General features: G+C 44.1%; 1 protein-coding gene across 12 annotated transcripts in view; it reads left to right on the top strand.

Moving 5' to 3' along the window:
- Positions 1 to 16,354, top strand: part of LOC146075239 (uncharacterized) — a 74,496-nt gene that overhangs the window by 14,285 nt on the left and 43,857 nt on the right. For all 12 annotated transcript variants that reach the window (XR_014473534.1, XR_014473537.1, XR_014473535.1 and 9 more), the window contains one exon: positions 10,435 to 10,563. Coding sequence is in view for 6 of the 12 variants with exons in the window: in XM_083184244.1 (XP_083040370.1) it covers positions 10,435 to 10,453 (19 nt within the window). In the remaining 6 variants the exon portion in view is untranslated. The remainder of the gene's footprint in view (positions 1 to 10,434; positions 10,564 to 16,354) is intronic.

Raw genomic sequence — 16,354 nt, 5'->3', positions numbered from 1 at the left:
GTTAGCATTACTGCCTCACAGCGCTGAGGTCATGGGTTCGATTCCCACCATGTCCATAACTGTGCAGAGTTTGTATATTCTCCCCGTACTTGCATGGGTTTCCTCCGGGTACTCCGGTTTTCTCCCACAATCCAAATATATACTGGTAGGTCAATTGGTTTCCAACAAAATTAACCCTAAATGGAACATAGATTGTAAGCTCCACTGGGGCAGGGACTAATATGAATGGTCAAATATTCTCTGTAAAGCGCTGCGGAATATGCAGTGGCGTAACTAGATATTCATAGGCCCCATAGCAAAAGTTTGTAAGGGCCCCCTATTTAGCAACTGATGGTGATAAATGTATGTAAAACATATTACTTAGACAGTAAAGATGGGCCCCCTTCAGCTCTGGGCCCCATAGGAGCTGCCCCCCTTGCACCTATGGTAGTTACGCCCTTGGGAATATGTATGCGCTATATAAGAAACTGTTAATAAATAAATAATAAATGAGTCTAGGTCGACATGCAGGAAGGTTGACATCAGTCTAGGTCTACTTGGATAAGGTTGATAGGGGCAATAGGTCGACAGGGTCATTAGGTCGACATGGGTTTGGTCAACAGTCAATAAGTCAACATGTTTTTTTTTACAATTTCTTGACCCGAATGTCGACACAGTCGACATGGACACTGAAACATAGCACCGCGTCCCCTCGCATGGCTCGCTGCGCTCGGCACACTATTTTGTTCTCCCACCACGCCCTAGTGCAGTGGTGGCTAATCTTGACACTGCAGCTGTTGTTGAACTACACATCCCAGCATGCCCTGCCTCAGTTTTAGCATGGCCAAATGGTAAAACTGTAGCAGGACATGCTGGGATGTGTAGTTCAACAACAGTTGGAGTGTCAAGGTTAGCCATTACTGCCTTAGTGGATGGTAGGGCATGAAATACCACCTGTCGGCACATATTGGCTTATCTTTTTTTTTTTAAACCCAATGTCGACCTTTTGACTGTCGACCTAAACCATGTCGACCTAATGACCCTGTCGACCTAACCCATGTCGACTTACACTGATGTCAACCTTCCTGCATGTCGACCTAGACTCATGTCGAATTATATGCATGTCGACCTAATAGTGTCGACCTAATGACTGTCGACCAATTTGCTGGTGACCCAACAACCGTATTCCGTCTCTCCAGCTGTTGTGAAACTCCACATCCCAGCATGCCCTGCCACAGATTTAGCATATAAACAAAAACTGTGACAGGGTATTCTGGGACTTGTAGTTTCACACATACTTGCTTACCCTCCTGGAATGGCCGGGAGGATCGTGAAATTCATGTTCCCCTCCCAGCTATCCCAGAAGGGTGAGCAAGCCTCCCGCGTGCCCCTGGACCCCTGCAAGCAGGGCTGGCGCCACCGCTAGGCAAATCTAGGCATTTGCCTTTGGCGCCGGCCACTGGAGGGCGGTATTTCGCCCCCCCTTGCCGCCCGGGTACCTGTCCTGCGGCGTATATGTGCGTAAAAGCTTGAGGCGGCAGCAGCGGGGGGTCCCTGCAGTTAATAAGAAATAACAAGCGCTGTCCGCCGGGCTATGCGGAAGCGCTTCTGTTTTGGAAACACTAGGATTCAGCCAATCAGCGTGCGCTGTGTGGCCAGTGTTTCCAAAACAGAAGCGCTTCCGCATAGCCTGGCGGATATCGCTCGTTATTTCTTATTGAATGCAGGGACACCCCGCTGCCGCCACCACCAGCTTTACAGCGCCACAGGACAGGTTCCCGGGCGGCAGACACCGGGGCGCCCCCACCCCGACTTGCCTGGGGCGCTCTGGTGCCTTGCACTGGCCCTGCCTGCAAGTATGGTTTCACAAACGCTTGAGAGACACAGTTTGGCCAGGCCTGTTCTAGAGAAACAGTCTGAATGATCACATGTCCTTCCTCTATTATTTAATAACAAACCTCTCCGTGTAACAAGACCTGGAAAGGGTTACATGTTCGCAGAGGAAAACACGGAGCTTGTAAAAATGTGGCCCTTAGTAAATATAGCTATATTTCTTTTAAACCTTTCTTCTCTTGGCACACATATTGATTTAGTAAAATCACTGCTGACACTTTCTCTGAATCACTGAATTAACCAGCACTACACTTACCCACCTACTGGGTTTTCACTTATAAGCCGAAAAACCGCTTGTCTGGCCAACATACTTTAGTTTGCCAAACATAATGTACAATTACAGCATGAACGTAATAGATGAATTTTAATGTACCACACAAAAGTAACTCAACTCCCCTCTTGGCCCGGAGCCTTGTGCTTCAGCTGAAGCCCAAGCTGCTTCCTCAGACTTTCGTTTTAGAAAAAAAAGTATTTCTGACTTTATTTTTTATAATTGGATAAAAGCATAAAATTGCATAAAAATATTTGTTCCCTCGTCTTCATGCCTCAAGTTTCTTAAACAAATTATGACTGAAATAATTCAGCAATGCTCTGCTATGCATTTGGAGGATTTGCTTCATTAGTATCTAAGTTGAACCAGTCATCTTGAACGGCAAATATTCAGGGTGAAAAAAGAAGGTGGATAATGTAGCAATAACTCCAGGCTCATATTATAGTTAGGCCCACTTTCCTAAATAGAGCATCAGGTGGAGAGGGCGTGCGGTGCATCAGGTGGAGGGGGCATAACCTCGTGGCATGACGCCACAACATCATCATTTCAAGGGCATTCCTGGTGCTTTTTGAGCAGCTGGGCAGCCCTCCTGGGCCCCCTCCTTACACTGCTGTATGCCGTGTACATGCGCATAACAGTTATTCAATAATCACCGCCGATTTGTAGAGCAGCAATGATCATTGTCTCCCCCAACTGTCCCTCCTCCCTCCTTCCCTTCCCTGTTCCCACAGCGGGACTGTCCCTCTGCAATCAGGACAATTGGGAAGTATGCTTTATGATTAGAGAGATGTTATGGGAAAAGCGGTGTACAAACAACGGCTGTGCAAGCAGTGCCATAAACCAAGGTGCAGGGCCCTCTAGGATGGCATCATCACTGCCCCGTGACCCCTGCTTCTAGAAAGCAATGTACTGGGAAGGGAACCACTACTGTGTTGAGCAGTGCAGCCAAAGGACTTTTTGAGCAAAAATCCAGCTATGCGCAGTACCGCCACACTACTGCTGCTGGCAGCCCTGGATGTGGCTCTGGTTAGCACTGCACTGGCACTGGCTCTGCATTGATTACACAAATGCAGCTGATGTACAGTAGATCACAACAGAGACACTTTGGCACAATCAGATAGCAAATATCTTATGCATACCTCCCAACTGTCCTGCTTATCGCGTCCCAGTATTTTGGGACATACTATCCTGAAAATACGGTGATGTGTATTCGTATTCATGGTGTATACATTGCATAATTATATTTTTGAATATGAATTAATATGACATCGAGAGAATACGCCTATTTTTAACATGAAAACAACGTACTTTAGTAATTTACTAACAATTTGTGTAAAAAATACGAATCGAAAACGCACACGAATCGTAAAAAGAAATATGCCAAAAAAATACACATTGATTTTGGAAGTGTATTTCACATCTTAGAATTTTACACATGAGGATAAAGTCAGAAAATAACCCCCAGCTGAATAAAATTACACATAGGCCACTAAGCACACATACACACTTTTACAATTATTTATTTTTAATTTTTTTTTACACTGCAACCTGCACGGATCTGACTGATCCATGTAGGCTAAAACCAATACAAATTTGGGTACTTATATAATATCTGGGCTCCCTTTTTCTTATGAGACCGCGTCCCCTCGCGGGGCTCGCTGCGCTCGCCACGCTTCGGGCACGGTGGCTCGCTGCGCTCGCCACACTATATAAAATTAACTCCATGCGTAGTTGGATAGTAGGAGTATGAAAAAATGGGGTGCATTTAACATGGGAGCCCAGATAATACATAAGTACCCGAATTTGTATTTTAAAATACGAATTTGTATTTAAAATACGAATTCGTATCAGAAAAAAAAAACGAATCAATACGCCATCGGATAATATGAATTAGTCAAATACGACTGATTAGTAAATTATCCTCCGGAATACGAATGAAAATACGGCTACACCAGTCGTATTCATTTGTATGAAGAATATGAATAAGATTTTTTGTATTTGTATTCTTAGTAAATTTCCCCCAAAGTGTCTAGGTCAGATGAAAGGTTGACACCAAAAGGTCAACATGGAATAGGGAAACATTTTTATTTGTAGACTTTTCCCATGTCAACCTTTTGCTTGTGTTGACCTATTGTCATACATGTTGCCTTTTCTCAATGTTGACCTTGTGCACGTCGACCTTTTGTGTGGACCTAGTGACTGTCGACCTAGACAATGAAGACCTTTCCATCCGCAACCCTTGACACCTGTTGCAAAAAAAGCACTGATGAATAGCAGTAGCTTCTGATTGGCTGAGAATGTTTTGATCCCTCCCACTGATAATATATAAATGATCAGTGTGTCTACTGAGATTTATTCACATTCTTTATTTGCGATTTATATTCAGTCTACAGCAGAAAAAGGAAAATTCACATTTGATTTTTGAAGGAGAAAGCAAAGTCTTAATATGTTTAATTTAACCTAGTTAGTACTTTATTTTGTCTGAATTTAGCTGTGTAATATTATATATAATAAATGCACCTTTAGTATTTATCAATATAACAGTCCAGATGCAGATGGTCTTGATTATATGATACTATGACATTGTGTACCAAATCTGTAAAGTCAAATTTACAGGTTTGTATACACTACAGTGCTACTGTTTTCCAGAGGGGTGATCCAGAAGAGTTTAGCAAACTGTATTTTTTAATGACTTTCGTGCCATGACGTCTCGTGCCGGCACCGCGCACCCTGCGCACTCATGGGAAAGGCGCGAATCTGCCTGAGTGAGGGGTGTGGTGGCCAGCCCTGCCTCGCGACGGACACTGTGAGGGATCTGCATCTCGCACGGCGATGCCATCAGAGGAGCCTGCTGCCACTCAACACACATGGTAATGTCACGCATGTGCGTGCGGGGTTCCTGTAGTCTGCGTATGGGGTACAGTGGCGTGTGGGCAGGTGAGGCACAGCCTTTCCTGTCATACTAACATATACAACGGAGGTTTGAATTTAAAAAAGTATGTCAAAAATAGAAAGAATATATATAAAAAAATCTTATTTTTATTATTCTAATCATTTTTATAGTCAAAACTCTGGAGTAAAAAGTCTATGGCAGGTGAGGCAGGTGAGGCAGGTGAGGCAGGTGAGGCTACCTTTTCTGCACATCTCATCAAAACTCATCAAATCTCCAGCAGTGTATACTGCTGCACATGTGCATAATGCTGGCAGGTACCCCATGGATCATATGTTGTGTGCAAATCTGGCTCTGGTACTTGCCAGGGACTCCTCAGCCATGTACCTCACTGGGGTAGGTGAGGGCGCTATTCGGGCTCCTTTGTGTGAGTGCCTGACCGGAGCAGAGAGCTGTTGGTGACCTGTGTGAGAGCAGGAGGCGGGGGCAGCGTGCTGTGGGTGTCCTATGCTAGAGCAGGGAATATCGGGGATCACTGGTGCAGTATCCACTGTAGTGGGGGTGTAGGGAGCTGCACTATGTGATAGTTCATTGGGGAAAAGTATTGGCAGTGGGTAGGTGGTGCTGGTTATTTTATTTTAAATGCCCAGCCAGTACACATAAGGAAAGAGTGATGGCCACGCCTCTTTACCAGTGGACACACGCACTTTACTAATGACCACACCCCCTTTCTGGGTGTGAACCGATTTCCACAATTCAGATGTTGGAGAGTATGAATATAAAAATGTTGACATTCTCACATCGACCTGATAAGTGTTCACATAATGACTGTCAACACTTCTGTACCTATCCCCAGGTACACTGTATGGAAATGTAAGGTTTCTGGTTGATGTTCCTTATAGCAAGATCTTGGTACAGTTCAGCGGGCGGTGCAAGATTTGTGTTTCTGTTTAATCCCTAACATTACCAATGTCTTTATTGTCTGCTTGTCTCACATTTTTGAAGTGAGCCTTAAAACTCCCTCACTTATATATGAAGATGTAAAGGAACAGGAAAGGGCCCCCAATGCTTTGATTTTGGCAGAAGCAGTCCCACTTTCTGCCATCAGAAGGTGCTCACTGCTATTTCTGCTTGCATGCCCACAGACTTACCAGTAAGGATTGGCACGGTTGCATAACAATACATCAATATAAGCATTTGTGCTGCGCTTGCAGGTTTGTAAATGACTCTTTAGAGTTTTTTTTTGCTGCTGCTGATCTCTTCTTATAAGTTTTTCCTTTATGCCTTGTTTTATTAAGCGCTGAACACTTGCCACAAAAAGAATTTCTGTATGAATCCTAATGTTATATTTTTATACCTGAACTTGAAGAATTGGCATCATATTTATGCACGTGCCTGATAATGCTTCTCTAAGGTTATTTGTAGTCAATGATGGAAAGAATGTTATCTAGAAAGGCAGCAATTTAAGGCCCCTATACACTATGTGACTCGTGCTATAGTAGAAGTCACATCAAATTCCCTTTGAGCCACCAGGGACCCTCCAGGGCAGCAGGATCACATACATTACATCGCATGCGGCTCTTCTACATGCAGTGTATGTCAGCATGTATGATCTCCGGATCCGATCCGATGCGCATGGAACCGCACATCGGTTCGGATATCAGACACATGCTATTTGGGCCAATATCACCCGATTTCTCTTCTCGATCCACAGGAATCAGGTGGAATGGTGCCCAAAACACAGGCTGCCTGTCTCCTCCGCCACTGCTGTCTCCGCCGCTTACCTTAAGAACTTGTGGGCTGGCTCCTGATTGGCTGCTGGCCTGTGAGCCAATCAGAGCTCACAGGCCAGCAGCCAATCAGGAGCTGGCCCGCAAAGTATGATTGGCTGATGGCCTAGTCACAGGGACACAGTGAGGAGAAGGAGAGATGCAAGATGTGCTCTCCTCCCCTCCGAAGGGAAGAGGCAGTGGGGGCATCAGTGGCGGTGGAGGAGACAGACAGCAGAGGGGCACCAGTCTGGGGTGAGTGCAGGAGAGGCATGTGCTGCACTCCCCCCCCCCCAACAGCAGCAGAAGCAGACGGTGGTGGTAGCAGCAGCAACAACAATGGCACTGTGGGGGCATACTGTGGGGACATACCTGGCGGCAATGTGGGGGCATACAATCATTACACGTGCAGGATCAAAGTGGATAGTTAGAAGTTACTAGGCCCAATTCAAGTTAGAGCAAAAATAATGAGCCAAACACACGGGGCGTGTGTAGCGAAATGAAGCACAGATCGCTCTGTGTGTATGGCACTCGGCGACGGACAAACGCATTGCTCTCACCTGACTAGATTTATATTGCATGTGGTATAAATCTAGTCATCGCCAGTGTTCTCTCAATTAGGAACAATGACTGTGACAGATCGCTCAGAAGAGATCGCTGGTGCTTAACTAGATCGCTCAGCAGAAAATGCTGACTTGCCCTGTTTGTATGGGGTATAAGTAGCTATTTGCTGTAACGAACTACAGTACTGTATGTTGCAATGCAAGTGGTGCAAATTCATTTACAGTATTGTTCTGCTTGCAGGATATATACTGGTAGCTTTGGCATGTCACAAACACATACTGGGCAGCTATGTTTTTACACCGACATTTAGATTTTAGATAAGATATGCCCTTGCCAACTATAATTAATCTATTCATCAATCAAATGGAAAGCACAACGGAATCTGCGGTGCTATTATTTACTTATTTATTAATTAACAGTTTCTTATATAGCGCACACATATTCTGCAGCGCTTTACAGAGAATATTTGAACATTCACATCAGTCCCTGCCCCAGTGGAGCTTACAATCTATATTCCTTACCACATGTACAAGCGCACACAGACATTCTAGGGTTAATTTTGTGGGGAGCCAATTAGACTACCAGTATATTTTTGGATTGCGGGAGGAAACCGGAGTACCCGGAGGAAACCCACGCAAGTACGGGGAGAATATACAAACTCTGCACAGTGAGCGTCATAGTGGGAATCGAACCCATGACCTCAGTGCTGTGAGGCAGTAACGCTAACCATTACACCATTTGTCCTGCCCAAATATAAGAAACTGTAAATAAACTAATGGGGGCCGCAAATGGGTACTTCAATACAGGCGCGATTCATAAAAGCAGCTGTACCCACAATCTCTATCATCTTTGTGCACGATCTCCCCAATCTCCCTTAGATGTATGGGCACCAATACATACTGGCCAATGGGAATGTCTGGAACCAGAGGCGGAACTACCATTGGTGCAGCAGGTGCATTGCACCGGGGCCCCTGAAGACTAAGGGGCCCACTTCTGACACCCACTGCTGGGTGGCATATTGTGAACTTGGGTTGGAAGGGAATAGGAGGGCCCAAAAATGTAGTTTTGCACCTGGGCCAACCACTCGTAAGTTCCGACACTGTCTGGAACCCTGATTTTTCCATAAGAAGGAGCAAAATAATCAAAGCTATCTGAAGATGATGTTGGTTTTTGCAAGCAAACTCTAAAAAACTAAAAGGCTGCTGAATACTAGGCAGCCCCATCAGACCCTTAATAATGAATGGTTCTGTTACTTAAAACATGCAGAAACTATAGTGTAATGTGCACATAGAGGATGAGAAATACTGTAAGCCCCTTAAACCTTGCTACACCTTTTGAATCTGCCCCACCTGCTGTGCAACATGGCTTCACCAAGGCAAACCATATCAATAAAAGCAAAAAGAACATTCTTTATTTTGCAGTTGCTTTATAATGATCTTTTCACCTTGACTATTATATGACACGCAGTATATTCTATAAATAGATGACAATGTACACCTGTATATTTACACCTACGTTTAATTGCAGCTACCTACCTTTTCATTTTTACATCAGACATCTTTGCAAATTGCAGCGCATGGTATCTTTTATATGAGAAAAGTAGACAAATGCTAAACTGGAAAACATATGCCATGTAACATCACGCAGGCCCTGCAAAACAGGAATTTATTATTTACAATGAGCATTTAACTAGAGGACATAGCGTTTAATGGCTAACAGCTGTCTAAGAAATTGCCAAATAATGCACATATGATGTATATAAGACAGCTTGAAATTATAGGACTTAGTTCTGCTTTCGGAAGTGTAAGATGCTGCATTGTGACAACTGCAAACTGAAGGAATGCATATATTTGAACAAGGTGTAATTAAAGTATCAGAGCAGGCGATGGTAAGGCTGCTAGGAATGTGCACTGCTGGAAAGGTCAGCGAGCAACTGTTCAGTGGGGCCTCAGCCACACGTGCCTGGCTGAGAAGAGGTTAATATTACACACTGTGCAAATCAGACCTACAGAGGTCATAAACACATAAATATGAACTCTGATATTACTCATATAATATTACAGGGCAAGATCAAGATAGGGTACTTAAAAGGGGCTCTTAGTCCAAACAACCTGGATGTCCGATAATAGTGTCAGTACCTACAGATCGCTCCACATTTACAGGCATGCAATTATAACAGATCATCATTGTGTCATTTATTTTTGGAAGATTATACAATGTCTTCCTGATTGAGGCAGGCTGCTATTGGAATATGGCAGCACTGCAGCAATCCTCCCGAATGCTTGAGTATCATTGCAAGTGGAAACGGCATCTGGTTGATCCAGTTGATAGGCCTACAGTAAAAAAAATAGACAGACAATAGGTTCACCCCAAATAGTCAACATGCAAAATGTTGACAGGGTCAATAAGTCAACAGGTAAAAGGTAGACAGTGCTTAAGATTGTCAGTTCCAAAAGGTCGACATGACAATTTGCTCTGGGACCCCATTAGACAATAAAAATAATGACAGGACCCCAGCAAATGACTGCAGAAGGTTATCACATCACATTTGTAGTCAGCAGGCAGCACATACATGGCAGCATTGTGGAGGCACAAAATAATGGGAGGAGTCTAAAATAACAGACAATTCAACAGATTCGTCATTTTCTCATACTAGTGAAAAAACCCATGTCGACCTTGCGACCTGTTGACGGAAAGTCATGTTGACTGTTTCACTTGTACATTCTATTTGTCGGTATTTTGACCTTGTCGGGATTTTAAATGTTGGGATTTTGTCCTTGTCGGGATTTTAAATGTCAGGATTTTGTCCTTCTCGGTATTTTGACCCATTCGGGATTTTGACCGTTGGATTTTGACTGCATCCCCTAAATTATTGGATGCCAAAGAATTGAAAAATGAATCTAATTGTCTGACATGTTGGTAGGTGTGGTTGGGGGATGACCCCAATGGGTCTGGCTGTGTGTCCAGCCTCTGGTTGCACTAACAATTAATACAAATTTTCTCAGAAACTTGAATCCAATAACATTAAAACAACCTACAAGACCTATGTCTTACTATATCTTTTACAGGACGGATTACATCGCATAGAAATTTGGACATAAAAATCAAGTACAACATTGCATTGGCGAAAAGATGTATGGATCATCATGGTGACTGCCAGGAATAACGGCCTAAGACTATTGACTTGGAGAAAATAGGTCAGTGAGCATTAATCTATCTATCTATCTATCTATCTATCTATCTATCTATCTATCTATCTATCGGGGAGATTCTCTAAGCGAAAAATGCGGTAAAAACCCCGTTATCAGGGTTTTTACCGCATTTTGGGATGCTGTAAGCATCCCCAGCCAGGTTACCGCGGCGGGGGGCATCGCCAGAAAAATCTGGCGATGCCCCATAGAAGCCAATGGGCCTCTACCACAACCCTCTGCCGCCCCGCGCCGACCCCCCACCGCCCCCTCCCCCCGCACCTGTGTCCAGGCAGCACAGAGCTGTGCTGCCCGGACCTGTGACCTCCTCCCTGCACTGATCTTCTTCCGGGTGCAGGGAGGAGGAGAGCCCCGGGTGCGTGAGGGAGGGGGGAGCCGCCGGGATCTGCTGGGACCCGGCGACTCTCACCGCAAAGGACAGCTCTTAACGCAAGAGCTGTCCTTTGCCTTAATTATCGCATATGTTACAAAATATGCGATAATTATAAATGCGATGGGCGGCGAAGGGGGGCGGAGATTCTTAGAGAATCTTCCCCTATGTTTCTATAATGGGTGCAGTGTGTGCAGTGCAGTGTGTGCAGTGGGCATGGGCCCCTGGATCCAGGGTGGACCACAACTCACACACTCCACCCATACATTCTATTACCCCTCCGGAGTCCCGTGGCAGCATCTCGGCCCTGGAGATGCACATCACAATAAAAGTGATTTGCGCATGACCACTGGATATGTCCCCAGGAACAAGGAGCGGACACCATGTTTCTGGAGACCTGCACATGCGAAGTAGAATCTTCACTTAAGTTCTCATCACAGTAGTTCTTACCAACATGTCACGTCATGATGTAATCATATTATACATTGATTTTTTTCAGATACCTTAAAGAACTAAATTGAAAGAGTCATGGGGGTAAATTTAATAACACTTCTAAAAATGAAAAGTGCTGGTTTTGCCCATAGCAACTAATCAGATCCTATAATTTCTTAGTTGCATTCTCGAAAAAGATAGATAGAATCTAATTGGTTACTAGTACTATAGGTAACAACTCCACTTCCTGTTTTAGTAAATCTAAACCCATAGAGAATGAGTAAAATATTTGTATGAAATCTGTATATTTATGGTTCTAACTTTACATAAGAAGTCCTTCGCCAATCCTCTATAATAGAACCCATTTAGCATATTAAGGTATTTAATCCAATTAATGCTGTTTTTCGAAGAAAGCTTTGATTTATAAACAGTTCATTATCAACAGAAAAAAGATGTGTAATCCTGGTGCTGGCTTCATGGTGCTTTTTCAGATTACAGACTTTACATTTACAAGTTTAAGCACATGTTTTACAGTTTCAGACAAAAACTGTACTATAAAATGCAGGAAATGCCAATAACATGAGTCAGCTTATTGTATAGTATGGTAAATGATTTCTGGAATTGTGTGGAGGTCTATCTTCCAAATTGCACAGTATAATACCAGTCTGCTATAAAACTATTCAATTAGGTATATATATATATGCAAATATACCTGCCAACATTGTTGTATAGAAAGTTGGGACACTTAGGGTGTGATGTACTAAGCCTTGAAAAGTGATAAAATGGAGAGTGATAAACAGCCAGCCAATCAGCTACTACCTTTTTTAAACCCAGCCTGTGACATGGCAGATAGGCTCTGATTGGCTGGTTGTTTATCACTCTCCATTTTATCACTTTCTAAGCTTAGTACATCTGGCCCTTAGGGGGACATTTCCTAAGGTGGGAATTCTATTGACGATAGGATGTTGCCAATAGCAACCAATCTGATTATAATTGTTATTGACTGGTTGCTATAGGCAACATCCCACCTTCAATAGAACTCCCATCTTAGTAAATGTACCCCTTACTGTATGACAGAGCACCCAAGCTCTGCACATAAGTTTTTATATACCAGGACCACTTTAAGTAGATGTTATCCTTATTTTCCCGAAAACAATCAGGTCTGTTGGCATATGACAGCACTCCACGCATCTCAAATTGCCATTTTGGTTTAAAGGAGAACATTAGAACTCTGTAATGTATTACTACAAATCAGGGGGGCCTCAGTGGAGTGGCTGCAGCACAGTTCAAAATTCACATAAGGGAGGCACAATGACTGCCACCAACTGCCATTCCAAACTGTCTCACTGGCAGTTGGTGTTGCTCTCCTATTTGAATTTTGGACAGTGCTGCAGCCCCTCCTCTTGAGCCGCCACTGCTATAAATGCATGTGGTAGTACTATAGCCCTGTATGGTGATGGGGCAGGAGGCATTTATTACAGGCAGACACCTCCTGCTGCAGCAGTGATCTGAGCTGCATCGGATTACTGACTTGCAATTGGACATCTTGCGGCAACCATGGTGCAGCACTATCTGTCCATTGCAGAGTCCAAGAAATCTCCATCCTACAACAGAGATCCCTGGCCTCTTCCATCCCACTAATCAGTGGTGACACACCTCTGGTTTTCATGTACGTAGGCCATCGCAGGTGGCAGTATACTTTCAGTCACTGATAGTCTGCTGCCATCCTGTGTCCATCACTGCTTCTTCCATGCTTACTCCATGCTGGTATAAGAAGATGCCACCTGCATGCACTAGTTATCTCTGATTTGCCCTAGGAAGCAGCAACAGATTACCTACAACACCATCAAACAGCTGAGTGACCCATGGGGTCCTGCACATCAGCCACCGCAGCTGCGACCTAGAGACCAGGAAATCTCAGTCTCGCTTTGCTAGTCACGGTGTTTCGCTATGCTCTATGCCCACTTGGATGATAAAGTATGAAAATTCTCTTTAAAAAAATGGGAAAAACCCATGTTGACCTTTTTCATGTTGACCTTTTGAAAGTCCTATTGCATGTGTCGAACCTTTGACCATGTCGACCAATAGTGGTCGACCTATTGACTGTTGACCCTATTAGTGTCATTCCGGGTGGACACCTAGCGTTTCATGGGGAATTTATTTGACTTCACATGTGATGTTGCTATGGGCAACCAATCAGAATCTACTTCTTATTTATTTAGCACCCTCTAGAACAGGGGCGGCCAAACCGGTCCTCGAGATCTAACAACGGTCCACGTTTTCCAGGTTACCTAGCTGGTGCACAGCTGTAGTCATCACTAACTGTCACATTTTAAAACCTGCTGCAATTCATTCCTACTATAGATCCACAGGTTGCCTGGAAAACATGCACCGTTGGTAGATCTTGAGGACAGGTTTAGCCACCCCTGCTCTAGAAGATAGTAGACAGGATCTGATTGGTTGTCCATAGCAACATCACATGTGAAGTAGAACACACATCTTAGTAAATTTCCCCCTGGGTGTCCACCCAGAATGACCCCTGGCTGCCTAATCAAAATGCAAACTCCACGTCGGGGGAAAATCTCACCAAAAGCTGCGGGGGTTTCCACATGGGCATCACGCAGACCCCACCATCGGAGACAGGGATGAATTTGGACCTGATTGAGCAGGTCTGAATCAGGACCTAAGGGTGTTTCCTGCGTGGCTAGCCCGTTATTTGCTCTTTGGGATTTGCATTATAAAAATGCAGTTGCAACATATGTCTGTTTTCCCATATCATATATAAATGAGGTAATATGGCAGTGATAGAACATAACTGTCCCTTAAGGGGTGTACACACGGGGTGATTTTTTAAGTGATTTTGACTACATCATCAAATCCGGTTAGTAGGTTTGCCTGAATAGCCCCGTGTGTATACAGTGGGCGATAGCGATGCGTTGCCCCGCAGCGTTAATATTGCCCGGCCAAATAGTTAGTGCAGGCAACAATATTCTTGCTAGTGTATTTGGCCGCAGTTCCCGGGGATGGCAGTTTGCCGCCTCTGTGGCCGCTTAACTACATCTTGATACACACGAGGCTCAGCTGAAATTGCCAGGACTGTGGGGTAGATGTAAGAAATGGTGATAAGGGAGGAGAAGTGAGCCAGAGGAGAAGTGGCCTATAGCAACCAATCCAGCAACCAATCAGCATGGAAGTAACATCTCTAATTTGCATAATATAATATTACACTTCTCCTCCCTTATCACTGCTTCATACATCTACCCCTGAGTCCTTTGTGTACACGCTTTAGTGTACTGTGTACCTGCCTAATTTACCGTACGTTTACAATGATGAGCTATAAGGGCATTGTACTATTTCCTCTACTGAAGTCTTGAGAGGAATTGTGCTGTGTTGGTTAGCACTACTACTGTATATAAAAGTTGCACAGCTATCCAGTGTACATTGATGAAGGCCATGCTATTATCTCAAGGCTTTGGCCTTCAGCTGTAAAAGCAAGATTGTTCCAACGTGCAATTGCCTACCATTCTTTTTCCCTTATTTATTTATTTACTAACAGTTACTTATATAGCGCACACATATTCCGCAGCGCTGTACAGAGAATATTTGAACATTCCCATCAGTCCCTGCCCTAGTGGAGCTTACAGTGTATATTCCCTACCACATATACACGCGCACACAAACATTCTAGGGTTAATTTTTGGGAGCCAATTAACCTACCAGTATATTTTTGGAGTGCAGGAGGAAACCGGAGTACCCAGAGTAAACCCACACAAGCACGGGGAGAATATACAAACTCCCCACAGTTAGGGCCATGGTGTGAATCAAAACCATGACCTCAGTAATGGTTAGCATTACTGCCTCAGCACTGTGAGGCAGTAATGCTAACCATTACACCATCCATACTTCCCATTCATATGCGAACTGTAGGTGGGTATAGAGGTATCTGTAGAGTATACACAACTAATGCACAGGTGGGAACATTATTCAGCTTTAATCAGTGTTTAGAAAATTAACCTACAATATAAGTTTCTTTTAGCAAGTGTTTAAATTTATCACATTTCACTGCACGTAGACAACATAATATAATTGTCTGTTTTAACTTTCAATGCTATTTATGAGCTGGAGTTAGAAAAGAATCATCATTATGTATAATACAATCACAAGAGACTGGATCTGAGCTCAGTCAGGTAGTAGAGCTATATATGCAAAAGATATGATTAGCATAGGTATAATGAGACGAGCAAGAGTCTGTACAACTATTGTTTTGCCTGCATTTTATATATGTATTAAATAATCGGAGAGGTTTACACAGCACATTGGTGGAGATTTGAAAGTTGTTCTGTATAATCCATTAGTGGAACCCTCTGCTAGAACGCGTCCACATTGCAGCATGAGGGCTGGGAGAGAAGACTGTGTGTGCAGTCAGGGTAGGCAGGAGAGGCAGAGCCTCACCCATCATACACCAGGGTTGCCGACTTTTTCTGTCTCCTTTCTGGGAGAAGCCCATCCAGCTGCAGTTTGGGAGGCGGGCCTTGAACGTATCATCATTAAGCCCCGCCCCCATGATGGTAAAAACCCCAATTCCCGGATCTCTGTGGAGGGGGCGGGGCTAAAATGACGCGATTGTGACCATTTTAGCTCCGCACCCTCCTCTGAGAACACCCGACCCGCGGATTGCACAGTATAAATCCAGACTGGTATGGGAGAAGACGCCGCAATCGGGGGGGGGGATGGCGTGGGGGTCCCCCGGAATCCGGGAGGGTTGCCCACCTTTCCAGTGGGCCGGGAGGAGGACCCGATTTTCGGGATCCTCCCGGCCATTCCGGGAGGGTCGGCAACCCTGTCATACACCAGTACACTCCAGAGTTCATGAGCATAGAAAATGTTTTGAAAAATACAAATAAGATATTTATTAATGTCTAACTTATAAATGTCATCCATGTTTTATTCTAATGATCTTTGCATTATTGTAATCAT

The sequence above is a fragment of the Crinia signifera genome, chromosome 4, assembly GCF_055691185.1.
Source record: "Crinia signifera chromosome 4, ASM5569118v1, whole genome shotgun sequence".
Lineage (NCBI taxonomy): Eukaryota > Metazoa > Chordata > Amphibia > Anura > Myobatrachidae > Crinia > Crinia signifera.
Note: the sequence above shows the minus strand (reverse complement) of the source record. Positions and strands in the feature narration are given on the sequence as shown.